Source organism: Lynx canadensis, chromosome B2 (genome assembly GCF_007474595.2).
Source record: "Lynx canadensis isolate LIC74 chromosome B2, mLynCan4.pri.v2, whole genome shotgun sequence".
Lineage (NCBI taxonomy): Eukaryota > Metazoa > Chordata > Mammalia > Carnivora > Felidae > Lynx > Lynx canadensis.
Genome location: NC_044307.1, coordinates 91,265,923 through 91,293,231, shown reverse-complemented (window position 1 = coordinate 91,293,231; position 27,309 = coordinate 91,265,923). Strand labels below are relative to the sequence as shown.

General features: G+C 33.1%; 1 protein-coding gene across 1 annotated transcript in view; it reads left to right on the top strand.

Annotated features, from left to right (window-relative positions):
- ASCC3 (activating signal cointegrator 1 complex subunit 3) overlaps positions 1-27,309 on the top strand; it is a 362,261-nt gene that overhangs the window by 212,032 nt on the left and 122,920 nt on the right. Inside the window, 13 exon segments of the mRNA XM_030317096.1 lie at positions 2,502-2,693; positions 2,994-3,218; positions 9,402-9,521; positions 12,458-12,622; positions 14,555-14,641; positions 15,503-15,679; positions 19,507-19,732; positions 20,988-21,055; positions 21,057-21,095; positions 21,097-21,144; positions 22,155-22,222; positions 23,511-23,616; positions 25,457-25,625. Coding sequence (XP_030172956.1) covers positions 2,502-2,693; positions 2,994-3,218; positions 9,402-9,521; positions 12,458-12,622; positions 14,555-14,641; positions 15,503-15,679; positions 19,507-19,732; positions 20,988-21,055; positions 21,057-21,095; positions 21,097-21,144; positions 22,155-22,222; positions 23,511-23,616; positions 25,457-25,625 — 1,690 coding nt within the window.

Below are 27,309 nucleotides of genomic sequence, written 5' to 3'. Positions count from 1 at the left end.
TGTCTACTTATGAATATTAGAGAAGAAACTTACTAGATGAAATGTGTCTCCTCTCCCTACCCTTGGCCCATGAAAGAACTCTGTTATATCCTAGAAAATACTCCACAATTGACCTTATCCCAAGTCATCTCATATTCATAAGAGCTGTGTTAAGAAAATAGATCATAACTCTTATCTGAAAAGATGAAAAAATTTAAAAAGATGAAAGTTTAGGCAATATGACCCAAATGTAGTTAATTATAAGGTCAGTGCATGATATGATTTCTAACAGGCTGACCACACTGCACAAAAATAAAAGAGGACTATACTCACCATGAAAGTTGAAGAAGGAAGTCTTTTTGGGTATATGTGTATTTTGTTCAGGACTCTAGGTCTGTGTGTAAGTTGTTATTTACTGGGATGGCCACTAGATGGAGTGGTTTGTTAATGTATTTCTGTTTTATTTTTGCAACATTTCATGGAGTGCTGTTTTCTTAGGTCATTTCCTTAGTTAATTATTATTAGAAGTTTAAAATTTTGGGGCACCTGGGTGGCTCAGTCTGTTAAGTGACTGACTGTTGGTTTCAGGTCAGGTCATGATCTTACAGTTCATGGGGTCGAGCCCCACCTCAGGCTCTGGGTTGAGAGCACTGGAACCTGCATGGGATTCTCTCTCTCCCTCTCTCTGCCCCTGCCCCACTTGCATGCTCATGTGTACTCGCTCCCCCCCTTCAAAATAAATAAATAAGCTTTAAAAATGAAAGTTTAAAATTTTAAGTGACTTTAGACATAATGTCACAAAGTCTGTACTAGAATCACAGACCCCTGAAATTCCACTTCCTGTCAGTGTAATGCCCCTTGCATAAAAACCATGGAAAGCTTCTCTTTCAAAAGATGCTCTTGAAATGTTGATAATGAAATTTTTAGAGCAATAACAAGCAAATGCAGGACATGATGCCCCATTTATTGACTACATAAATACTTATTTTATGTTAATCTACGTTCTTTAATTTTATAGGGAGATTTTCTCCATTGTATAGTGTGAGTCTCAGTGAATTTTTTTAAGATACTCTGCTGTAGCAATTATATAGATTGCTGATAAGTGGATCAAATCCCACATCTGAGTTCAGACAAGGTCAAAAACAGACACCAGAAGTGAAGTTAGTATATTCAGGGCATTGTCAAGTTGAGGAACTAACGTGGTCAGTGCCCTCCCATCAAAATCACCAAGAACACACCTCTAGGTGAACACAGTTGGGTTTATTGGGTCACTTCAATGAGAAACAGTGCATGCGCTAAGGAATCATACATGGGGATCTCAGAAAGAAGAGGGAAGTGTCTTCCAGGAAGTAGGTTGTGTACAGAAAATATAAAGATCCTGGTGAAGTGGATGTGGCTTTGTCAAAAAAGGGACTTAGAGAAAAAGTCAACCCTAGTAGCTGGCATTGGTAAGTGAGGTTAGGGAATGAGAATAATTTCTGTAGAGTCTTTTTTTTTTTTTTTTGTAATTAAACAAATACTTTTTTAATGTTTTTTTGCTTGTTTGTTTGTTTTGAGAGAAAGAGCGCAAGCAGGGGAGGTGGGCAGAGAGAGTGGTAGAGAGAGAGGATCCAAAGGAGGCTCCACACTGTCACTGCACAGCCCAGTGTGGGACTTGAACTCACAAACTGTGAGATCATGACCTTAGTCAAAGTTGGACACTTAACCAATTGAGCCACCCAAGCACCCAGAACAAACATTTATTTAATGCCACTCTGGGTCAAGCATAATATTGTGCCCTTTAATCCGTAATGTTGGACCAAAATAGATACAATTCCTGGCCTCGTGGCATTTACATTTCACTGGAGGTTTCAGACAAGTGTGATGAACACAGCATGTTAAGTGTTCTATTATAGGAAATACAGGGAGATATAGCAAGTTACTGGGCCTCTGTAGCATTTGATACTATTGACCAGGCCCTGGTTCTTTTTTTTTCTCCTGGGTCTTCTCCTGTTTTTCTAACTACTTTTTTTCTTTTTTCTTTTTTCTTTTTTATTTAAATCCAAGTTAGTTAACATATAGTGTAATAATGGTTTCAGGAGTAGAATCTAGTGATTCATCACTTACATATAACACCCAGTGTAGAGTCCTGCATTGTAAGGGCTGTGGCCTTTGCCCTGAATAAGTTGGACGCAATTTAGATTTATGTTTTGTTTTTTTCTTAGATTTATGCTTTTTTTTAATAGAGTATTTTTGGAAGGATAGGAAACAAGAAATAATGATTGGTTACAAGTCTGTATGAAAGAGATGCTTACTTTTAACCTCATTCCTTTTGGATTTTGTGTCATGTTGGAGATTACCTATGTTTGGGATAGGTAAAATATAATTTTTAACAACTTTATACAGAAAAATATATACTTAGGCCTCAAAACAAGAATAATTTTATGCTTACTTTGATGAAGTCATTGAACAAAAATGCTAAATAACAATTATTTGTAAATGTTAAATAATACTCTTTTATGTCTTGTTGATATCTACCTTAGGTGCAGAAGTCAAGAAACAAACAAGTACGAGAATTATTTCCAGATGGTTTTAGTATTCATCATGCAGGAATGCTTCGGCAGGACAGAAACTTGGTTGAAAATTTGTTTTCTAATGGGCATATCAAAGTTCTAGTCTGTACAGCTACATTAGCCTGGGGTGTCAATCTTCCTGCTCATGCTGTTATTATTAAGGTAATAGCTTACCTTACATGGGTTTGTGTGTGTCTTAAACTTGTGGATTGATTTATTTAGAAAAATACTGTGATTTGGCTGTTTCATTGACTTTTACTGCTATTCATAGAAGGTAAGAATTATTCACTCCAAAAAAATCTAGTTTATATTGCGAAAATTTAACTCTATCACAGATGATGAAAGGATTAGTTAAAGTACACTTTTAAGATCTTGCCATATTTGCCTAATTTCAGTATTCAGCTCATCAGGATTATAGTTGTGTGTGTTTATGTAAATTTTTATTAACTTTTCTTCATCTAGGGAACACAAATATATGCTGCAAAAAGAGGCTCTTTTGTTGACCTTGGAATTTTAGATGTCATGCAGATATTTGGTCGAGCTGGAAGACCACAATTTGACAGATTTGGAGAAGGAATCATCATAACAACACATGACAAACTCAGCCATTACCTCACTTTGCTCACTCAACAAAACCCAATTGAGAGTCAGTTTCTGGAAAGCCTTGCAGATAACCTAAATGCAGAGGTAAGATCTAGTGAATAAAGGATAGGAATAGAATAATCAGCTGAAAGAATGGCCAAGTAAATATCAGGTGGAATTGGTTGCTATTCTGTAATCTTCAGGAATATAGTTTATGCCTATATAATATATGACTATATATATATATATATATATATATATATATATATATATAATATATGACTATATAATTATAGTCATAAGGCACAACAGACTGAATGGACTAAATGGCAATATTGTTGGTTAATTCAGAACAGTGTAGGATGCATATGATAACTGATAAGAACTCATTGCTAAAAGAGTGTACTTTTAAACTGTGAAGTTTTGTTATAGGCCAGAAATCTAACCAAAGCTATACAAATGAGAGAAACAGAAATAGCAGTAACAACCACTATATTTGGATTACACTCTTAGAAAGTTTTTTATAAGGTTTATAAAGGTGTTGTTTTTTTTTATGTTAGGTCATTGACCTTTCATACAGAATATACTTGCTTCAATTGAGCTACAGTATTATAATTTGTTTCATGTATGTATGTGCATTTTGTGTTAAGATTTAAATAGCAGACTCTGGAAGTCCAGGTAATGTATTAACTGGTAAAGAGGATAAACATTCTTAATTTAAGAGTCTGTGTGTCAAACATTTAAATAAAGTTTCACTCTTTTGATGACATTTTTTAATTATTGCCCTGGCATTCAACATTTTCCTGCTTCTATATCCTTTCTTGTCTTTAAAATTTATTCACATAATTTTTTAAAATAGATGGAGTATAAATGTTAAATAGATGAATAAATGAAATGAAATATTTGCAATCAAATATTGTGTATGAGTGCTATATCAGGTACTTCTTAAACAGCTTGTAAAAATTTCACTTACATTCTGTTCATTACTATTCTTTTTCGAAGATCAAAAGCACATCCACTATGCAGTCCCCTCTGTTAAAGTACATGTAGTCCAAAAGGGGAAAAAAAATACAAAAACACAGCGATATTTTCTATAGAAAGTGATATTTTCTATAGATGGAGTCAAGCAGAAGGAGGAAACACTTTTAGTCTCTGGCTATTAGGAAAAGCTTTGTTCCTGATGATGGCAGAACTTGATCTGAGATCAGAAGATTAGATAAGGTTTGGAAGATCTGGTTCGAAGTTAGAGAAAGTCATAAAAGACGCTAGTCTCTAGTAACATAATTACAAGAAAATAAAAATGATTAGAAAATAAATTTTTACTCTAAAGGCAATGTTATTATAGCTCAGTTTCAGTCCCCATTACCTGTTATGATTGCATGCTTTAAATAATTAGGTCTTTGGTCTTGGGTCAACAGTATCTCTGATAGAATAGTCTATTGTACAATCCATGATAGTAATAGTAGGAGTGGCATGAGAACAATCTAAATGCCCTGCGAGGTAGATATTATTGCCTCAGGGAGATAAATAACTAACCCAAAGTTACTGATTTTTGGAACTAGTATTCAAACTCAGGTATATTTAACTACAAATCTAGTTTCTTTATGATAACCTAGATTTTTGTTGCCTTATACAGAATGTAGTCAGTTAAAGGTGAATACATTTCTCTACACTGATACTTACCATTTGCCTTCTCTAAGACCAGGACTAATTTTTCCAAAATGGTAGTCATAATTTCTCTCACTTAAAAAGAAAGGCTCTTTTTATGCAAGTTTTCCAGGAAAGTATATCAAGAAAGACTATCTTCATAAATATAATTACTATCCTTTTTATAAATGGTAAAGTAAACTCAAGGTGGTGATGTTATTGTGCAGAAGACACGGGATAAGTGAAATACTGCTATGTCCTCAAGGAACTCTTTTTTGTAGACTATAAAATATTATTGATGAAAAACTATTTGGTTAAGCCCTGAAAAATTTAGAAAATAAATTGTAGTCAATAGATTTAACTCATATTCATAAAGTACTTATTAGGTAGGTTATTTTCCAAAATGTCAACTAACTATAACCAAAATCCATTTAATGCCATCAAAGGCATTCAAATAATGAAATATATATCTAGAAATTTTTTGCTAATATAGTGAAGTACAGCCATTGGTAAAACTTTTTTCTCATATTTTAGTCTACTTAGAATAGCTCCCAATTAAAGTAAATTTTCTTTTAAGGAAACAAATTCCCTTATGGTTGAGTATGAAATTAAATTTGGTAATCTGTGGAAATCAAGTGTGAAATTAGTTTATAAAATGAATGTGTACTGTGTTCTTAAGGTAATGGATTTTCAAGTCTTTAGACTCCCCAGATCTTTGCAAGACTATTCAGTGGCAGTGATCAACATAAATGTCATATTAGATTAGGAATATTGCCTCTACTAATATCTTTTGTCCCATGAATATCTATTCTGACCATTAGTTTAGAAGAACTGAAGAAAGTAATATGTTAAGTAATAATTTTAATATATTTTATGAGACAAATTTGCTGATTGATACCTGATACCTAATACAGCTGACTCTTAATGCTAATGCCAAAAGGTCACAAGTCCCTTTTTTTTTTAAGTTTATTTATTTTGAAAGAGAGAGAGCTTGCACATACATGCAAGTGAGGGAAGGGCAGAGAGAGAGAGAGAATCCCAAGCAGGCTTTGCTCTGTCAACACAGAGCCCAACTCAGGGCTTGAACACACAAACCATGAGATCATGACCTGAGCCAAAATCAAGAGCCAGATGCTTAACTGACTGAACCACCCAAGCGCCCCAACAGCCACTTACTTGTGCACTGAGAGAAACACTGAAGCATGTTTGAGGCTTATTAAAATGTATTCAGCAGACATTACTGTGTACCTGCTCTGTTGTTAGGCCCTTGTAGTACATACTTTAAAATACGTGAATATATCTGTAACCCTACATATATTCTATATGGAGTTTTTCTTTTTTTTTTTCAAGTTTATTTATTTATTTTTGAGAGACAGAGAAGGCACAAGCTGAAGAGGGGCAGAGAGAGAGGCAGAGACACAGAATCCAAAGCAGGCTCCAGGTTCTGAGCTCTGAGCCCTCAGTGCAGAGCCTGACTGCCAGGCTCACACTCACAAACCACAAGATCATGACCTGAGCTGAAGTTGGATGCTTAACCAATTGACTCACCCAGGCGCCCCTATATGGAATTTTTCTTGTCTCTACATGACATAGTATAAATACCTTGTCCTTAGATTTAAGTCTTCCATAGTGTAACCAACCTTGCCAATGCTGATTCTGTTATTCTCCAACACATGTCTTCTGCACAAGACAGACTCTCAGTCTATTCACTTCATTTATAAAGTCCCAATTTTCCCATTTATAAAATAGGGACAATCTCACTAGATTGTTGTGAAAATTTAAGAAGCACCTGTGCTAAGCTGGTATTTAGTAAACTATTTGTATCACTTACCATTATCTGATAGTCCCTTGATACTCAGTCTATTTATACTTACTGTCAGCTTTCAAATCCTAGCTGAATAAATACATAAATGGTAGTATGTTTTTTTTTCATATATTTGCTAAAGGATACACACACACAGTCATGCATATACATACATACTGATGATTATATTTATTTTGTTTTTATAGGATTTCAACCAGTTTAAGAAAACACACAAGGAAGCAATTAAGATCATCTTAAAGGCTAAATTTAAATAGGCGAATTAGATATAAAGTGATACTTTGAGTCTAACTTCTAAATTACCAAATTTGGGGTAGATTTATTTTTTTCTTCTTAACAGAACATAGAACTCTATTACGTTGTATATTTAATGGCACTTTTATAAGTTTTACACGTTAGGCGTTTCTAATTAAAATCATTTTTGGATAAGTATTATGTACTAGGCACCAGGGATGGTGATTTCATGTACAATCATCTTAGTTACACGTGTCTCACCTACATGACCAGGGGACTTCTTAAGACCGGAGATCATGCTCCATTTATTGCTATATCCATTGTACTTTATATAATACAGACTTGTAACTGAGTTACTATGTGATTGTTGAGATGAATGGATATATTGCAAAGAGATTTGGAAAATACTTTTATCATAAAAGGCTCCTGTGCTAAGTAGCCACTAGGTGACAGCAGATATTTACAAGCAAATTTTTGTCTTTGTCACTAGGTGGCATTCAAAGATTAATCTAGAAATATGATGTACCATCATGAATTTACATCAGCTTTTCAGGGTAGTCTGTTTTGGTGAACATTTAGATGACTTGAATGACTTAATCCAGTTTGATACCTTCTTCCTCCTTTCCTTTAATCTTATCATTAGTAGCAACAGGTGCTTATTAATGTTTATTTACTGAGTCTGATTTTGGAAATGATAGCATTATTTTATCCTTATCTTTCATAAAATTTTCTATCTCAGGAGTTGTGTTATATTATTTTAAAATATCTATCAATCATAAGGGAATCCATACTTTTTTGGCCATCAAATAATAAAATCACAAATGGAGGACACTATCAGATTTTTAGCTATATAATTAAACTAGTTTCCTTTACCTCAGCAGGCTAGAAAATGTTTCAGCTGTCTCTCTCTCACTCTTTTTTTTTTTTTGAGAAAGAGAGCAAGTGTGCATATGACTGCAGGAGGGGCAGAGGAAGAAAGAGGGAGAGGATCTTAAGCTGGCTCCATGGCCAGCACAGAGCCCAAAGAGGGGTTCAGTCTCACTACTGTGAGATCATGACCTGGACAAAAATCAAGAGTCAGACACTTAACCAACCGAGCACTCGGGTGCCCCCAGCTGTCTCATGTTTAATATTTAGGGAGTGTGGCACAATTCCTTTATTAGTTATGTTTTAGTCTTGCTACTCTTCATTTTGTAGAAAGTCTTACAATTCACTTTTTAGGAAATGTATATATTTACCTATATTGTGGGTGACTTAGTCATTTGTAAATACATTAAATTTATGTAATTATGCTGATATAATTGACATAAGACATTGTGTAAATTTAAGGTTTACAGTGCAATGGTTTGATATGTGTATAATTGTGAAATACGTACCACAGTAAAGTTAGTAAACCTATTCTTCATGTAACTATCATTTTGTTGTTATCATGAGAACACTAAAGTGCTACTCTCATATCAACTTTCAAGTACACAATATAGTATTACTAACTATAGCTCCCATGCTGTACGTTAGATAACCGAAACTTACTCATCTTACAACTGAAAGTTTATGCCTTTTGACCAACATCTCCCCATTTCCCCCACCCCTCAACTCCTGGCAACCACTATTCTGCTGTTTCTTTCCATGAGTTTGGTGTTTCTAGAGTCCACGTGTAAGTGAAACGCTACAGTATTTGTCTTTCTCTGTCTGACTTGTTTCAAGTTAGTGTAAATTTAAAGTAAATAGAATCCACCTAATTATTTTTACATTGGTCATTTCTCTTTTTTTAATAAGTAATAGTATGGTGTATAGTATAGTGATGTTTATATATTGCTAGATCTCATCTTCAACTAACTAAAGATAGCTAAGTATCCATATTTATTTCACAAAATTAGTTATACAGAATTAAAAATTATAGGAATAAAACAAACATAAAAGTTTTATTTTCTTTAATATTGAGTGCTGAAATGAGAGACTTTCTTTTTCCTTTTTTTTTCTCTCCTAGTACAATAATAATTTAGGTAGGAGGCATCTCTCTTCCTTTTATTGAGGTATTAAGAAATTTAATTTTTTTTTAGCCATAGGTTCAGGAAGAATTATGCAACTATGAAGTTTCCAAGTTTTGCGTGAACTTTTAAATTAAGGAACACTAAGTAAAGTGATTACCTGGATATCTAGTAGCTAAAGAAATGTATTTTTAAGAAAACTTTTCATTGCAGTTTTGTTTTAATACCATTTTCTAATAATTTCTTTCTCTTTATTACATAGATCTTATATATTATATTGTATTTTTAAATTATTAACCTTTCAATGCTGTATATATAGAATTAAACCCCATTTAGGTAAAATAATCAAATGCCATAATATTGAGTAAACTTGGTTTTGGAAGTTAGCATTTCCAATGTACTGTTCTCAATTAAATGAGGCAGGACTGATTTTTAATTAATTGGAGAGGTGTCATGTCCAGTAATTGTACTTACCTTCTTTTAAATACAGCATAATGATGTATTTTAACTTACCCTTTGACAAAATGACCTTTGATGTAATGTTTATATCCAACTTTAATGCATTAGTTTAATTTTTGTTATATTTTTGATTTGCAGATTGCTCTGGGAACAGTTACTAATGTGGAAGAAGCAGTGAAGTGGATAAGTTACACTTATCTTTATGTACGGATGAGAGCAAATCCATTAGTATATGGCATCAGTCACAAGGCTTATCAGGTAGAAAACTCATTTATTGAAAAAAAACAAGCCTTCTTTTTGGTTTTGTAATCTTTTTATGATATGAGGATAAATATTTGCTACTTCTGCCTCATCTGAATAGTTAGGTACATAGAAGAAAAACAAAGAGCTTTAATCTTTTTTAGAAAATATGAAGGAAAATTAAATTTGCCACTTGTAATTATTTTACTTTATATCTTTTCCCACTGATACTAAAAAGTGAGTCTTTATATATTATCAGTTTATTATTCAGGTACATTTCCATTTGATATTGATATTTTGCTGTGATTTTTTAAAAAACTATAATAAATAAAGGTAATTAGATTAAACCAGACGTGAGAATTATAGATCACTTTCAATCACAGGCTTATGTTTTATGAAGTATGTTCCTCTTATCAAGTCCCTTCTAAGCCTTTATTCCTAAATTAAAAGATAGCATTAATGAGTTATTAACAGTGTGAAGGCTTGAATCAGTTCCACTGAACACAGTGACAGAACCAGATTTATGTTGTAGCAGCCCTTCCTGTGAACTTTACAGTTGTGTGGTCCACATGGCTTACAGATTCCGTAAGATCTTGTCTTTTCTTAGAACTCTGTTTTATATACTGTAAATGCTTCCTAATTACAGATAAAATCAGTTGTCTAATGAAAACATTCTGTCACCATCATATGGATATTCACTAGTGTTAAGTCAAAAGTAGCAAAGTTGAACTGAACTTAAAATTATAGTTTTCCCCATTCACTGTTAATTTAGCTTTTGTATATATTCCATTGTCTTATCAAAGCAGTGGCCAATCTTTTTGTCATTTTTCCTTTTCCTGTGCTGTAGACTTGACCATGGAAAAATTGAAACTTAAGGGTTAGGAGGAAAAAAAAAAAAAAAAAAAGACCTTGCTACAAATAGGGGCTTGCGAAAATAGTCAATGGCACTATGAAAATATTCTGAAAGGGTAGAGGAAGATGAAACACAACACATATTTTCATGGGCTAAGCCGTTGCAAATCTTGGGGCAAAATAAACACATTGATTTTTTTAAGTACTAGATTAATATCAGAAGTCATTTTTGTATAATTTTCTAGTGTAAAGAAAGTGATTTTTTTTTTCTTTCTGAGGTACATGGTTTTACTATCTTCACAGTTTAGGGACTTTTTAATTTTCTTTTTAATTTTCTTTTTACTTACGTGTTTGTTTTATTACTCAGTAAGAATTTGTAGCCACAAACTCATGTGAACTGACACAAATCATGTTGTCCAACGTATTTTTTAATGGTTTAGTAACATGTGATGAATAAAATGGTTTTATAAGATGAACCTGATACATACAGTATATCATTTATAGCAAATTTTAAGACTTTCATGTTTGTTAATGGCTTTTGATTCCATCTTCCCTACATTTGACTTCCTTTGCCTCATTTTTCTTATTTTTAAATTTGTTTTAGCTATGTTTGGTATATGAATATGCTGCCATCAAAATCTAGGTTAGAATGAATAGTAGGAGTATTGACTCATCAGTTGATTCCCAAAGAATTTTTATACTCCCCTCAGTCCCACTTAAAGGTCATATTTATTGTTCATGACCAGAGCATGATCTTCAGTACTTGGTGTGTATGCCTGTGTATATGTGTATATACATACACGTACTTATACAAACACACATACATCACAATATTTAAGAATTTTTGTTAATATCTTGTGTTAAATGTCCTTTCTGCTTAGAAAATGTCCTTTCTGCTTAGAAAAGGCTATAAGATAATTTCAAAAGTATTCAAAAATTTCTTGTCAACTTCATCTTACTCTTTGCTTTTATTATTATTATAGGCAAATGGGTTTTTCCATCAGCAGTTGTGAAAACTGCTAGAACACTGAAGTCATACTCTTGAAAGGATAATTTTGCATTTATTTGTTTATATCTTTAATAGAGAAAATCATCCTCACTATAATTTCTCCAAAAGCTGATGAAGTATGATATTTTAAAATCCCTAGTTATTTTAGTGTAGGAGGGAGAAGATAGATTGTTTTACTTATATCTGATTTCTGTTCTTAAGACCAAGTAAGAATTTTAGTGAATTTGAGTATGATATGCCTTGTGATGGTTGGTTTTTGTTGAACCTACTGGGGAGTTCTCTGTGCTTCTTGGATTAATGTCTGTGTCCTTCCCCACGTTAGGAAAGTTTTCTGCTATAATTTCCTCACATAAAGCTTCTGCCCCTTTTTCTCTCTCTTCATCTTCTGGGCCTCCTATGATTCAGCTGTTACTCCTTTCTAATAAATCATGGAGTTCTCTAAGTCTTGTATCATGATCTTTTGCCTTTGATTCCCCTTTTTTTCTGCTTCATTATTCTCCATAATTTTGTCTTCTATATAGCTGATTTTCTGCTCTGCTTTGTCCATCCTTGCCATAGTGGCATCTATTTAGGATTGCATCTCAATGAATTTTAGATTCTGAAATATTCCTATCCATCTAAAGATAATATAAAGATTGATCACTTTTTTAATCTTAATGAATTTTAAAAAAATTTTTTTCAATGTTTATTTATTTTTGAGAGAGAGAGACAGAGTGTGAGTAGGGAAGGGGCAGAGAGAGAGGGAGACACAATTCAAAGCAGGCTCCAGTCTCTGAGCTGTCAGCACAGAGTCCGATGCAGGGTTCGAACCCACGAACCATGAGATCATGACCTGGGCCAAAGTCGGACGCCCAACCGGCTGAGCCACCCAGGCCCCCCAATCTTAATAAAGGTTTACTTTATTTAATGGATTAAAATATGTTCTAGTTATGTACTAAACTTATAAAAATGTTCTTTAAAAACAGTAATAAAAATTTTTATTCTAACTAAAGCATCAACAAAAAATTTTAATTTCCATAAATAGGTATATATTTGCAAATGATGACTCTCTAAAGAAATATCCAAGTATTTATATATATATTTTTTCCTACAGATTGACCCAACATTAGCAAAGCACCGAGAACAGTTGGTCATTGAAGTTGGACGAAAACTAGACAAAGCTCGGATGATTCGTTTTGAAGAGCGAACTGGATATTTTTCCTCAACTGATTTGGGTAGAACTGCTAGCCACTACTATATTAAGTACAACACCATTGAGGTATTATACTCAGTGGAACAAATACAATAATATGTTTGTTCTTAGATGTATATATGTTTCTGGACTTCAAAATATAGCATTAATGTAAAGTAACTAAAGCAACTAATAGAACAAAATGCACTTAACTTATATGAATTCAATAACATAATACAGTAAACACAAGAGAAAATAAGACTTTAAAAAATAAGGACCCTCTTGCCATCTGTTCAGTGAGTATATCCTAAGTAGTAGATACACCCAAGCCTAAAACATTGAGCATTTGGGGGAGACCAGTTGAACGAATCCCTGAATGAAATTAGGGAGGAGGTGATGGCTTCATGGTATCAATGAACAAAAAATTGAAAAATTACTTGCAGGTTATTGAGAAACATTGGCTAAAGAAGAGCTAGAAAAACTAATGCAATTATCAGTTCAGCCAAGCTATACCATTTGGGCAATTTAAGAGGTTTCACGGATAATTTAGACTGCACAATGTATCCTTGCTTGTTGCCTTTTAACATGATTTTGTTTAAGATAGGATGCCACTATAATATTTACATTTTAAGGAATATATGCATGTTTTTATGTGTGTTTGTAGGCATGTATATGCACCTACGTATGTTAATACATGGAAAAATGTAACCAGGGATTACCTGTGAGGAAAGTCTTAATTTCAAAGACCAAGATGGGTTAAAGCACATTTTTACTCTCCTTTTTATAGAGAAAGAGTTCGAATTATTTTTTTATATTCTTTTTTTTTTGTACCTAATTTTATTTTTATTTTATTTTTTTTATTTTTTTAAATGTTTACTTTGAGAGAGGACAGAGAGAGACATACATAGAGTGAGAGTGGGGGAGGGTCAGAGAGAGAGGGAAACCCAGAATCTGAAGCAGGTTCTAGACTCTGAGCTGTCAGCACAGAGCCTGATGTGGGCTTTGAACTCACAAATCATGAGATCATGACCTGAGCCAAAGTCAGACGCTTAGCCGCCTGAGTTACTCAGGTGCCCTTAATTTTATTTTTTAAGTGGAAAAGTAATATAAATCACGAAAGTGAAATTTCCTCAGAAATATGAAAACCTAGGCCTGTATGAAATCTAAATTTTGTACTCATTTAACGTGCTTAGGCATATAACAGTTTTCAGAAAACACCTTTGTGTGCATACTAGCTTTTCTTCATCTTTCCCCAATTAAATCTTGAATTTGTAGAGCACTTTAGGTTTCTTCTTTCAACATGTATCATCTCACAACTGTGATCTGATTTTCCTTAACCCAGAACATTTTCCCTAGCTCTCTGCTGCTTCCGTCACGGGCTCACGTGCACTCATTTTGTCCGCTAAGTAACATTTCTCATTTTCCCACTTGGTAGTATGTTGCTGTCCAACTACATCTTGTGCTTGTAGCTCTTTCAAGAACTGCAGCCATTCTTCAGCTTTATCTATATTCTGTATGGTCTTATTAACTGATTTTTTTTCTTCTCAGTCTCCTGAAGTTCTACATTCCCTCACTAGTAATATTACGATACCTTTGCCAGAATTTTCAGGTTACATAATTTTAGTTATGCCTCTTTGAATTTTATATGATGTAGGATCAGCTTAAAGTTGGTGAATAGTGCAGATTTCCATATGCCAATGCTGAAAATGCGCCAAGACTGGACTGTTATGCTGAACCTTTTTTTAGATATCTAATGTAGGTTTTAATAACTGACTTGATTGATCTTTTTGCTTCTAAAAGTCTTCTCCAGCTAATTATGTTTAAAGAAACTTTTTAGTCTCTGATAAATTTGATGATGTTTAAAACAATGCTCAGGAATAGTATGCCACAGACATAATAACTCTGAATTGTTTAGGACTCAAATATTCTCTAAGAATGTTTTGATGTATAGTCACTTTTTAATTGAAAATATTTCACTGGATATTCTATTTTAATCAAATATAACACTTACCTTGGTAGACCTTCAATGAACTCTTTGATGCTCACAAAACAGAAAGTGATATTTTTGCTATAGTCTCCAAAGCTGAAGAATTTGATCAAATCAAGGTAAGATTACTTGAAGCTTAAATCAATGCATATAGCATATATACATTCATCTATTTATAAAAGCTTATAGTTAATTGTTACTCCTGATACAGTATAAGCTGTATGGCACTTCGCACTTGGAGTACCAGCAGTATTCTTCCATTTATCAACAATGTCCACTATCCTAGATTATGATATTATGTCATCTCTGACATTATTCTTTGCTCTCTACTGCAAATCAAATATAATTTAAGTAGGTTTTGCAGTAATGAAACTAGCAGAGAATATAGTTTGTAGATTTTGGTTTATTTGCAATATAAGGTTCACTGAAGAAAATATAAAGGACATGCATGATTCAAACTTAGATATAAGTATTTCTGTACCTGTATTATAATTTAATCTTATTAACAGTGGAAACTTTAATACTGTGAATCATAGTACTTCACAGCTTTAAGCTATGAATGTGTTATACCATATAAAAATATATGACTGTAATGAATGCATTTGAAGATAATTCAAGTTTGCCCTAATCCATTTGGGCAGAGGTTTTACTCTGGTCAAATAAAATATGAAATCTCATCAACTGAAGGATGGTGAGGTCAGAAGATTTAATTTTTGTGGCATATCAAATTTTTATATGTCAATGGCAACTTTAATATTGGTGATGAATAATAAAATGTAATTGTATCAGCCTCAAGATAGTTTCTTATTGTATTTTATTAGCTACCTATGAAAAAATTACTATATATTAGTATACAAAAAAAAAATGTTGCATTACATCAAATGGAAACTTTAAAAAAATATGTAATGTGGTTAAGTTTCAACATGAAAAATTTCAATAAATCATCCCAAATAATCTTACAGAAACATTGATTCTTCCAGGTCAGAGAAGAGGAAATAGAAGAGCTAGATGCCTTATTAAACAATTTCTGTGAACTCTCGGCTCCTGGAGGTGTAGAGAACAGTTATGGGAAAATAAACATCCTACTTCAAACTTATATCAGCCGAGGAGAGATGGACAGTTTCTCCCTTATATCAGATTCTGCATATGTTGCACAGGTAAGAATATTACTCCCTTCCTGTTTGCCCTTTCTTGGTTACTTCTAGAGACTCAAGAAATTAATTCATGCTATACTCTGAATGTATTGCATTGTGACATGCTAGCAATTACCATTTTATTGCAGAACTAGTTCTATTTAATTTGCACATCTTTTATGCCACCTATGCTATTAGATCAGAAATGGAAGTGGGATTTGGTGGTTGGTTTGGCTCTTTTGATGTTGCTACTGTTTTCATTGTACAGTTTAAAAATATCAACATTTGTATTTTTCTGCTTTACATGATACATTTCTTTTACTTACAAAGGCAATAATACATGAATATTTCAAGCAAAGTAAAAGATTGTGGAACCTTTGTAGCTTACCCCAAATGTTAGAAATATAAACATTTTTTTACCATTAAATAAGGCTTAATAACTACTTCATACCACATGTTCACTATGATAAGTCTCTGATATAAAAAAAAAATAATTTTTTTCCCTTTTGGTGATACTTAAAAATAGAGAACTGAAAGAAAATTATTCCCTAAATGACAGCTCATTAAATATATATTTTTTAAATGCTGTAGCGTAAAATGTTGTAGTATTTATATTCAAGACTTCACGTGAAGTAAAATAGGTTATTTTTTGCAGTATTTACCTTTCAAATGAGTTTTCTCTTCTAGACCTTTATTTAAAAACATACTCTTAATCAAAAATACCTTTTTCTTTTAATTTTTTAAAGCTGTTTATTTATTTTTGAGAGAGAGATTGGAAGAGAGAGAGAGAGTGCACACAGGGGAGGGGCAGAGAGAGAGGGAGACAGAGAATCCCAAGCAGGCTCTGCATGTCAGTGCAGAGCCTGATGCGGGGCTCGAACTCACTAACTGTGAGATCATGTCCTGAGCCAAAACCAAGAGTCAGACGCTTAACTGAGCCACCCAGGCACCCCAAGAATACCTTTTTCGAAAGAGAAACAAACCAAGAAACAGACTCTTTATTATAGAGAACAAATGGATGGTTACCAGAGGGGAGGTGGGTGGGGGGATGAGTGAAATAAGGGTGCGAATTCAGGAGTACACTTCTCATGATGAACACCAGTATGAGGTATGGAATTGTTGAATCACTATGTTGTACACCTGAAACTAATATAACACTGAATACTAACTATACTATAATTAAAATGAAATTTTAGGGGCGCCTGGGTGGCTCAGTCGGTTAAGCGTCCGACTTCAGCCCAGGTCACGATCTCATGGTCCGTGAGTTCGAGCCCCGCGTCGGGCTCTGGGCTGATGGCTCAGAGCCTGGAGCCTGCTTCCAATTCTGTGTCTCCCTCTCTCTGACCCTCCCCCGTTCATGCTCTGTCTCTGTCTAAAAGTAAAATAAACGTTAAAAAAAAAATTTTTTTTTTTAAATAAAATAAAATTTTAAAAAATTCCTTTTTCATCATTTTTTATTGAGTAATGCCTCCTCTAAGTTAAGGAAAAATAAAAGCTTAATCTTATTATAAATACAGAAATGATTCTGCTACGTATCTTATGTTGGTAGTTTTGTTCAAAAACTTTATATAGAAAAAGTATGTTTGTGTTAAATAAATTAGTATTAACAGCCATAAATACTCAGGGGTGCTTTAAGATAACTATAAACATGAAATATTTGCAAACATGAACCAAGACATATTGGCAAGCAATTTGAATGAATTCAGTAATTTAATCAAAGTAGCCAAGGAACCAGGTGATTTCATATACTCTGTAAAGCAAATGTGGATGTGGTGAAAACTTCCTTTTCTTTTTGCATTTTGGAAGACATGTGTTTCCTGCCATAAAAATTTATATATAGTCTCAAAACTCTGTGACTTCTATAGGAACCATTGTTTCTAACTTCTTTTATCTGTTTTTCTGAAAAATAATATTATATTGTCATTTTATGTTTTCTAATGATTTTATATTGAAACAGTTAATGACTTCTCTAAAAGTTAAAGCTTTTCTGGGTTCCAGATGAATAATCTGGCCCATTTATGCTTGATTCAAGATTATGAAGACTGACAGATGGATTGCTTTATAATGTAAAACTTACGGTTTCTTCATGATTGGTGCTCAGAAAGTCAGTCTCAGAAAATTAAGGTTATATCTCAAAGCATCCTGTTTTTTCTTAAATGGCTATTGTGGGTTTATTATTCTTGAATGCGTGGGATAAATTACTTTTGAGTTTATGTTTTAAGTTTAAGCTATCAACAGTTCCACAAACACCCTCTCAGCTCTGTAAAATAATAATCATCCCTTCTGTATTTCTAAAACTTGATTATCTCAGGCCCGAGATAAATCCTTAGCTCAAATATTCTACGATTTTATAAAGAATCCTATATTTAGCTTCTCTAAACTGCACATTTTAGAGACTTTAATCTTTATGCTCACTCAATTTATATCATTCCAGATTAAAATGCCTGCTTATATCTCACATGGGATTCCTCCTTCCATTTCTTTTAGCTTTTAGGGAACAACTGTAGGTTGTGACATAGAAAAATAACATACTTTCAAATACAGTTGGGAAAATTAGCCTGGCATGTTCTTACAAGAGCAACTAGGAATGATGCAAGAAGAAAATCTCTTTGGTAGATATAATAATCAAAATGTTCACTTCATTTATCATTCTCTTGGCTTAATAAAAGCCATCCTGTAATTTTTAATAGGTATCCAAACTGTCCTTATACTTCTAAGTACCATTTTTGTTCTTAAATTTCTAATACTGATAAAAAGTAGTTGAATTTGTTAAGAGACAAATACATATTTTATATAAAATGTAATATCAAATCCCTTAACTCTTATGATCATTTTTACCTCATAACTTCGATCTTGGTCAAAATCATAAAAAGAGAAGAAAAAGAGTGAAGATTTTAGATAGAGAAATCGAAGTTTTTAAAGTCTTCATTTTCAGATATAGATGTCATTAAATTCTATGAAGTATCTCCAAGTTCATGACTTTAAAAACAATCTTCAGTAAAAATATGCAAAGTTAATGATAGAGGGAAGAGGGCAAAACAAATAGAAACTAACTGTGGAGATGCTTAATAGGCTTCAAACATTGTAGCTTTCTATATGTCTATTAATGAAATTATCCTGACCATCGAATTTAGAATTTTGGAGTTAAATTGGAGTTGTTTAGACCTGACTTTGAATAGATACTGTGACACAAACTATCTGTGTGATCTTGGTCAAATTATTGACCATACCAAGCTCTAGTATCTTCATCTGTAAAATCATAATATCAAGATCAATCAAATGCAGTTGTTATAAAGATTAAATGAGATAATAGACAGATTAAATTAGATACATAATACTGTTAATATGTTGCTTGGTTTTTAGAGAGCCACTAATACAGATAGCTACACTCATCAGTACTTCCTTTATCACTCTTCTCTTACTAATTTTTCCATCTGACTGGATCCCAAAGTCCTCCTTATTTTCATAAGTAGACTCATAATCATTCCACTATATACCCAAGAATATCCTTGACTGTCTCTTATATTCTAAATGGCCTCAACAGCATACTAAGTACTTTATATACATTTTATCTCCTTCATTCCTGGTTAGGGGGTGTAAGGTGGAGCTTCCTGAAAACTTGGAAATGAGGCTGCCATCTGAGAATTAAACAAGATAACGTCCACATATGAAGGATGTAATTATTCTTATGTAGAAATAATCAAGATAAATAGGGTTATATGAGAATAGATGTTGCCTACAATTAAAGGGTGCAACTTGGCATACTTCTTTTAAAACTGGGTGTGAATGACAAATTTGACAAATTTACAAGTACACTGTACCTAACTACTGACCCTCTTTTTATTCTTCAGAATGCAGCTAGAATTGTTCGTGCTCTTTTTGAAATTGCTCTGAGGAAACGTTGGCCTGCCATGACCTACAGGCTCCTGAATCTTAGTAAAGTCATTGACAAGAGGCTTTGGGGTTGGGCTAGCCCTTTGAGACAGTTTTCAGTGTTACCACCACACATTCTAACAAGATTAGAAGAAAAAAACCTTACTGTGGATAAGCTGAAAGACATGAGGAAAGATGAAATAGGTAAGAAGGAAGCAAAAGTGTTTTAATGTATTATTCTGTACAAATAAAAGTTTATTAGATATAAAAGAGAACTATTGTGCATTTTCACATTACTCAAGACAAATTTTTACCATTTTAAATCACGTTGGTATCAATATGTAAATAACATTTGTTCTTCTGTGTTTACATGATGTTGAAAAATTATTTCTCCATACATTTTCATGTACCTGAACATTTTATTGGACAAATGTATAATGTATTGACTAGTTAATATTTCACATTCAGAACAGAATAGACATTGCACATGAAGGGAGTCAGGCTGAGGAGGAATAAGAGGGGAGGGATAAGGTCCAAAGATGTAAAGAGAGGTTGAGGTAGTTATTTCACTTGTATAGTGAGAACACTTTCAAGATAGAATGGTAGAAGGGAAGTATCAATGAAATAGAGAGAACTTGAGAATATTAACGAAGGAAGTTGAGAGCACTCACACTGGAGTAACATGTAAATGTTGTATCAAAATAAGGAAAATCACTTTAGTTCAGATTCTGGTGAACATAGAACATTTTGATCTGTTCATAATCTTGCTTTAAGAAATTATATTATGAAGGACCTAGATAGACAAGAAATGTTGATACTATTAAATATAATCTGTTTCCACTTAATTGCTTGAACTGAAGTAGGAAAATGTCTATAGTTAGTCACATCTGTTTGTGACCGCCCCCCCCCCCCGACCCTGGCATTCCCAGACATAACTATTTCAGAATCTAATCATTCATGAAAATATGTATAACTTGTTAATTGTGTGCTATGTGACCATATTTTATATTTTAGCATTTTTCTGGAAATGAGTTTGGATGGGTGATTTGTGTTTATTACCAAAACATTTCCTATCATGGTTATAATGTGAGAAATAGACTTTGTGTAAATTAATGGCTGTTTTCACAAAATACTGAATATTTTTATACTATGTCATGAGCTAACTAGGAGAAGTGGAATTGTTTATAGTAGTTTAAACACTGTCAAGTTTCAGTAATTTTAAGAACCCTATTAATAGCTGAAGAAACCTTGATACTGGTTTTCAGAGCTATGAATTGCTAATTCAAGTTAACTATTACAAAATATTCAAACATGCCAGGTCAAGAATGTCAGCTATTCTACATAGCAAATCATAAAACAAGCATAAAACCACCTTCTCTGAAATCCCATTTACAAGTCAGATTATATTGCTTTTTTTTCTGTCTGAACACATTTCTTCTATGTGATGTTTTCCTTACAGGTCACATGCTGCATCATGTGAATATTGGGCTCAAGGTCAAACAATGTGTTCATCAGATTCCTTCTGTTTACAATGGAAGCATCCATTCAGCCCATCACACGGACTGTTCCTCCGAGTGACGCTCAGCATCTGTCCTGATTTTACTTGGAATGATCAGGTAAAAGTGGAAAATATCTACATCCATGATAAACAAAATGTCTATACTGCAGGTTCAATTATACCTCCTTACATAGGTCCTTAAGGCATGTAGAAATCTCTAAAAGAAGATACATTGAAGATTTATTTAAACCAGTATAGTAATATTTACTATCATCCTTAAGAAAAACATGGTATAATACATTAATATGTCAACCAATGAGACCTTTCCAGAACTCTTAGGTGACCTAAATATTTAGCATTGAACAACAGTTAGTGATTCACTTTCATAGTGACTTTGCCATTAACTCTGTCTTCTTTAATTTTCTCTCTGGTGTCTTCATTTTTGCCAGTCCTACTTACTCTGTCATTTTAGTCTATTAAAAAACTCAAGATTCTTCCTGCTAAACAAGCCCTTTAATCCTGATATTTCTCCAACTATCATTCTCTTCTTTTCTTTACCATTAGACTTGTAGAAAGAGTAGTCTGTATTTTCTTCCTGGTCACCAGTTTCTCTCCTGCTGAGACTACTTTCTCAGTGATTACTAAAAACTTACTGGTTGCCATAAAAAATGACTTTTTCTCAGATCTTTTTTTACTTCTCTGAACATTCAGCACTATACTTCGTCCTTCTTGAGAATGCCCTTCCTTGGCACCCATAACATGCCTGTTTCTGTTTGTATACCTTCGATTCTTCTTTCTAAATCTTAGGTGTTACTGTTTGTGTGTGTGTGTGTGTGTGTGTTTAGGAAGATCTACTCTTGATCCTCTTCTTATTCTGTCAAAATTTTTAAAGGTCTGTCTTTTCAGTAGTTACTGTACAAAGAGTACAGTAGAGATTGTAGATACAAAAGAAAGTAAGTCTCAATCCTTTCTTTCAAGAAGCCAGTGGAGGAAGGCAAAGAAATCAGTAATTGTAGTGGCAATTCCTACTTTACATGGTTATTGTAAGGTTCTAATTCAGTTTCAGTAAATATCTTCTACATTACCTGACATTATTTGTACATCTTTAATATGAATTAATTTTGTCAGTGTGCTCAAAAATTACCCAACCGTAGTCCTAATGCAAATCTACCACTGGTCGTAAACTGTCCTAACCAGTAATTTCTTCAGTTTCCTCATCTGTAAACATAAGTAATAATAATAATAATTAGTTTTTCATAGAATTTCTGTGAGAGCTATATGATATAAAATTATATTTAATATTTGTATAAACAAAGTTTCACGTAAAATATAAATTAGCCATATACTCATATTTCATTTTGTATTTAATAGAGTATTTTTAAAATGCATAAAAGCTTTATTTTTTTCACACTGTTTACTTCTGTCAGTATCCATAGAAAATCTTTTACAGTTTGGTTTAATTCATTAGTATGATAGTGTACTTAATTGCTTTTATTGTAAACTCTATCAGTTAGAAGGCTGTTGACTATAAGAATAGAAAACCTAACTTGTCTCAAACTGACTTATGCAGGAAAATATATTGTCTTCCACAATAAAAGTTCCAAAGGTAGAATAGGCTGCAAGGTGATTGAGTCTTTTATTTAATGCTATAATTTAGGGCCCATCATATTGCTGTCCTTACACTCTTGGCTACTTTCCAAATATTTTCATGCTTCCTTGTTCACACTTAACAGAGAAAGGTAAACACACCCCTACTTCATTAACCCAGAGCATGGACTAGAAGACTTTTTCTTCAGTCTAACTGGGCTGGTATTGGGCATGTGCCTATCCCTTACCACAAGCTGTTTGTTGTAAGGAGGATGCTGTAAGCTGATTGGCTTGTACTAACCAAAATCATCCTGAGAGATGTGGTCACCTTCTCCTGAGTCACATTAGAGAAAGATGAACACTGAACAAGATTGAGCTTTGTTAGGGAAAAAAAAAAAAAAAAAAAGAGGGAGAGGAATGAATACACGAAATATAGTATATCTAGCTATCCAATGGAATATTATTTGTCAGTTAAAAAGAATGAAGACTGATGCATGATACAACATGAATGAACCTTGAAAACATGGTAAATGAAAGAAGTGAATCACAGATGCCCACATATGATTCTATTTATATGAAATGTCCAATATAGGCAAATCTTTATAGAGAGAAAGCAGATTGGGGTTGTCAAGGTTGCAGACCAATAGGGGAAGATACGTAGTGACTGCAAATGGGTTTAAGGTACCTTTTTGGGGGTAGTTCTAAAATTAGATTATGGAAGAGTTTGTACAACTTTGTGAATATATTAAAACCATTGAACTATATACTTTAAATGAGTATACTTTGTTATGTAAATTATATATCAATAAAGCTGTTAGAGAAGAATGGGTGTGCAGACAACAATATCCCTTACTTGAGTAAAATATACATAGTATTAGAATCTTATTTTTTTTCTAGGTCCATGGACAGTAGGAGACCTTGGTGGATTTGGGTAGAAGATCCTACAAATGACCATATTTATCATTCAGAGTATTTTATAGTTCTAAAAAACAGGTAAACATGGGTGTGTGCTCTATTATTATGTTGCTATTATAGAAAGAAGAAAATATGAACTAAATAATTTCTGTTTTTACCTATTTCTCTACCATTTCATAATGCCATTAAAGCTTTATTTATTATTTTTTATGTTTCTAATTGGTTTTAAAGAAAACAGGAATTGCATGTTTTTGTATTCATATATTCAATGTGATCTTAGTTTGAGAAATTGAATTGTAATTTTTATCATGGTTTAAGGCATGACTTCCAGAGGAGCGGAATATGTCAAATGGATGGGATAAGTAATGTAATAGATAAATAAAATTAAATAAAATAAAATTACTAACTTTAGGTTATTTATTAAATAAAAATAATAACTTTAGGTGTTACAAAAACAAAATACTAAAGAGTATTGGCTCACAGAGTAAAAAGGGCATTTTATTTTATTTTTTTTTTCAGTATATGAAGTTTATTGTCAAATTGGTTTCCATACAACACCCAGTGCTCATCCCAGAAGGTGCCCTCCTCAATACCCATCACCCACCCACCCCTCCCTCCCACCCCCCATCAACCCGCAGTTTGTTCTCAGTTTTTAAAAGTCTCTTATGCTTTGGCTCTCTCCCACTCTAACCTCTTTTTTTTCCTTCCCCTCCCCCATGGGTTTCTGTTAAGTTTCTCAGGATCCACATAAGAGTGAAACCATATGGTATCTGTCTTTCTCTGTATGGCTTATTTCACTTAGCATTACACTCTCCAGTTCCATCCACGTTGCTACAAAGGGCCATATTTCATTCTTTCTCATTGCCACTAGTACTCCATTGTGTATATAAACCACAATTTCTTTATCCATTCATCAGTTGATGGACATTTAGGCTCTTTCCATAATTTGGCTATTGTTGAGAGTGCTGCTATAAACATTGGGGTACAAGTGCCCCTATGCATCAGTACTCCTGTATCCCTTGGGTAAATTCCTAGCAGTGCTATTGCTGGGTCATAGGGTAGGTCTATTTTTAATTTTTTGAGGAACCTCCAGACTGTTTTCCAGAGTGGCTGCACCAATTTGCATTCCCACCAACAGTGCAAGAGGGTTCCCGTTTCTCCACATCCTCGCCAGCATCTATAGTCTCCTGATTTGTTCATTTTGGCCACTCTGACTGGCGTGAGGTGATATCTGAGTGTGGTTTTGATTTGTATTTCCCTGATGAGGAGCGACGTTGAGCATCTTTTCATGTGCCTGTTGGCCATCCGGATGTCTTCTTTAGAGAAGTGTCTATAAAAAGGGCATTTTTAAAAAATTTTACATAAATAACAGCAGAAAGACTCAATTTGATGCTGGCATATCTTTAACTGTGATACTTCATCCATGATTTCTCTTTTTATTGAAGAGAAAGCAAGCTTCAGGCTGGGAACCTTGGGTAGACAGCAGTAGAATTTCACAGCAATGTTTTGTGTTCATGATTACCTTCTATTTATGCTAGTTCCTCTTATTTCACTTAATGTAGTAATAGAATTTAAAGAAAAATATTAAGTAAATAATTTGGTAAAAATTATGAAGTTGAGTAATTTAATGCATGAAGTTTGGGAAATTCTGATAATGAGTCAAACTGGTAACTTGTTAATACGTGATGATATGCATATATAAATAATATAAATTGAGTATAAATTTTACTTTCAATAATATCAGGTATCCTCAGAAGGAAACCACCTACACATTTCTAAAGTGCCTGAAAATCTCGACTATTTAGAAATCTAAGATATTTTCTTTATCTTTAGTACCTCTTGCTGTAGTATACTTGTCTTAACCATAGACTAAGAAGGCCTTTATCATTAGCATATTCGTGTTCATTTGAGACTTTATTTCACATTAGGTTATTAGTAAAGAAGCTCAACTACTGGTGTTTACAATCCCTATTTTTGAGCCTTTGCCTTCCCAATACTACATCCGAGCAGTGTCTGATAGATGGTTAGGAGCTGAGGCTGTATGCATTATCAACTTTCAACATCTGATTCTACCAGAGAGACATCCTCCTCATACAGGTAACATTGAATAGTAACTTGAATCATTGATTTTGCACAAGTGTTGTGTTAATTAAAGTTACAATTGTCTATACTTAAAAGTTGTCTGAATCTGAATCAGAATCCACTTATTTGTCAATATAGTTTGAAAAGAGACTTTCTAAAATAGATTGCTATATATGCATTTGGTAGAGTTTCATGGTGGGCCTTAATTTTGTTTTAGTTCCAAAAACATTAAAGTAAGTCTAGTTCAATCTCCTAGTTCTAATAAGCATGAGACTCACTATTTCTGTATTATTTTGCCTTTATCCCTATTTTACATATAATCATTACAATTTCTCCATACTTTCTTCCTTTTCCATTGCAAGTGTTAATCTGTTCTCTCTGTGAAACTTTTGAGGTATACTTTTTCTTTGCGTTTATTACTGTTTATTAAACTTATTCTAGTATGTTAAATGAATTAATAAAGTGAATTATAGGTTCTTTTCCCTCCATACAGTGTGCTTCTACACCAAAAAAAAAAAAAACAAATGCTAATATTAAGGAATTAGATAATACTATCACTACAGAATAGATTCACTATACCTCAAGTCACTTTGCATCCAACAAACAAGTACCATTTTTATTAGTTCTGTCCTCCACAGTAATATGATAAAGGGTATATACTAATCTGCAATATCATGTAACAGTTTTCATTGTCAACTAACAAAAATCCATTTTAGATTTTTGCAACATGAGCAAGTATGTTTATATTGTGACTTATTAAAGAAGCAAAATTTCATGAATGTTTATATTGATACTTCCAGTGGCCTATATTCTATTTCAAAAATATCTTTAGGGGCACCAGGGTGGCTCAGTCAGTTAAGCCTCTGACTCTTCATCTCAGCTCAGGTCTTTATCTCAGGGTCATGAGTTCAAGCCCATGTTGGGCTCTTAAAAAAAATCTTTAGATTGAGCTATTAATTTATTATATTAAGTCTATTTCTTACTGAGAATTCATAATTGATAATTATTGATTTCAGGAGGCCTTTAATTTATAGAAAATTGAAGGTCAATTTTTTTTCATATAATTCCTCTGAAGACAAACTCTTTGTTTTTTCAAAATAAAAATGTTAGTAAGAACATTACTTAGTTAGTAGGAATTAGTTCATACTAACATATTTTTCACAATCCTTTGGGAAATGAAAGAAGGCATTAATGTGACTTTCATCTTTGCCATTTTTGTCAAATGGGTACCTTGTTCATTATCTTAACATATCTTAAAGGGAAATACTTTAGACTACAGCTTAAAACCACTTGGATATGTTGATAAAACTAAAAAGTTTGTCAACAGAGGAATAATGAGATTGTAGTATCTACTGATATACTCACTGAAGAGGACCCTTCTGCTTTCTTCCATCAAATATGCCTATATATGATATCTAGAATCTCAGGAATACATAACGATGTTTAATGCTTTAGTTTAAAATACATGCTACCATCATCACTAGTAGATCTCTGACTTCAGTACTTGATTTTAACGTGCATGAACATTATATTTTAATGCTCATTTTATCACCTCTCTGTTGAGTGGCCAAGCACATATCATCCTATTTATATAATTAGTTGACTTCTAACTACATTTTAAAAAGCAGTAAATGTACCACCGTGACATCTCAGTTGATACTATAAATGCATGATGTAACCTCAGTGATTCCCGGTTCTA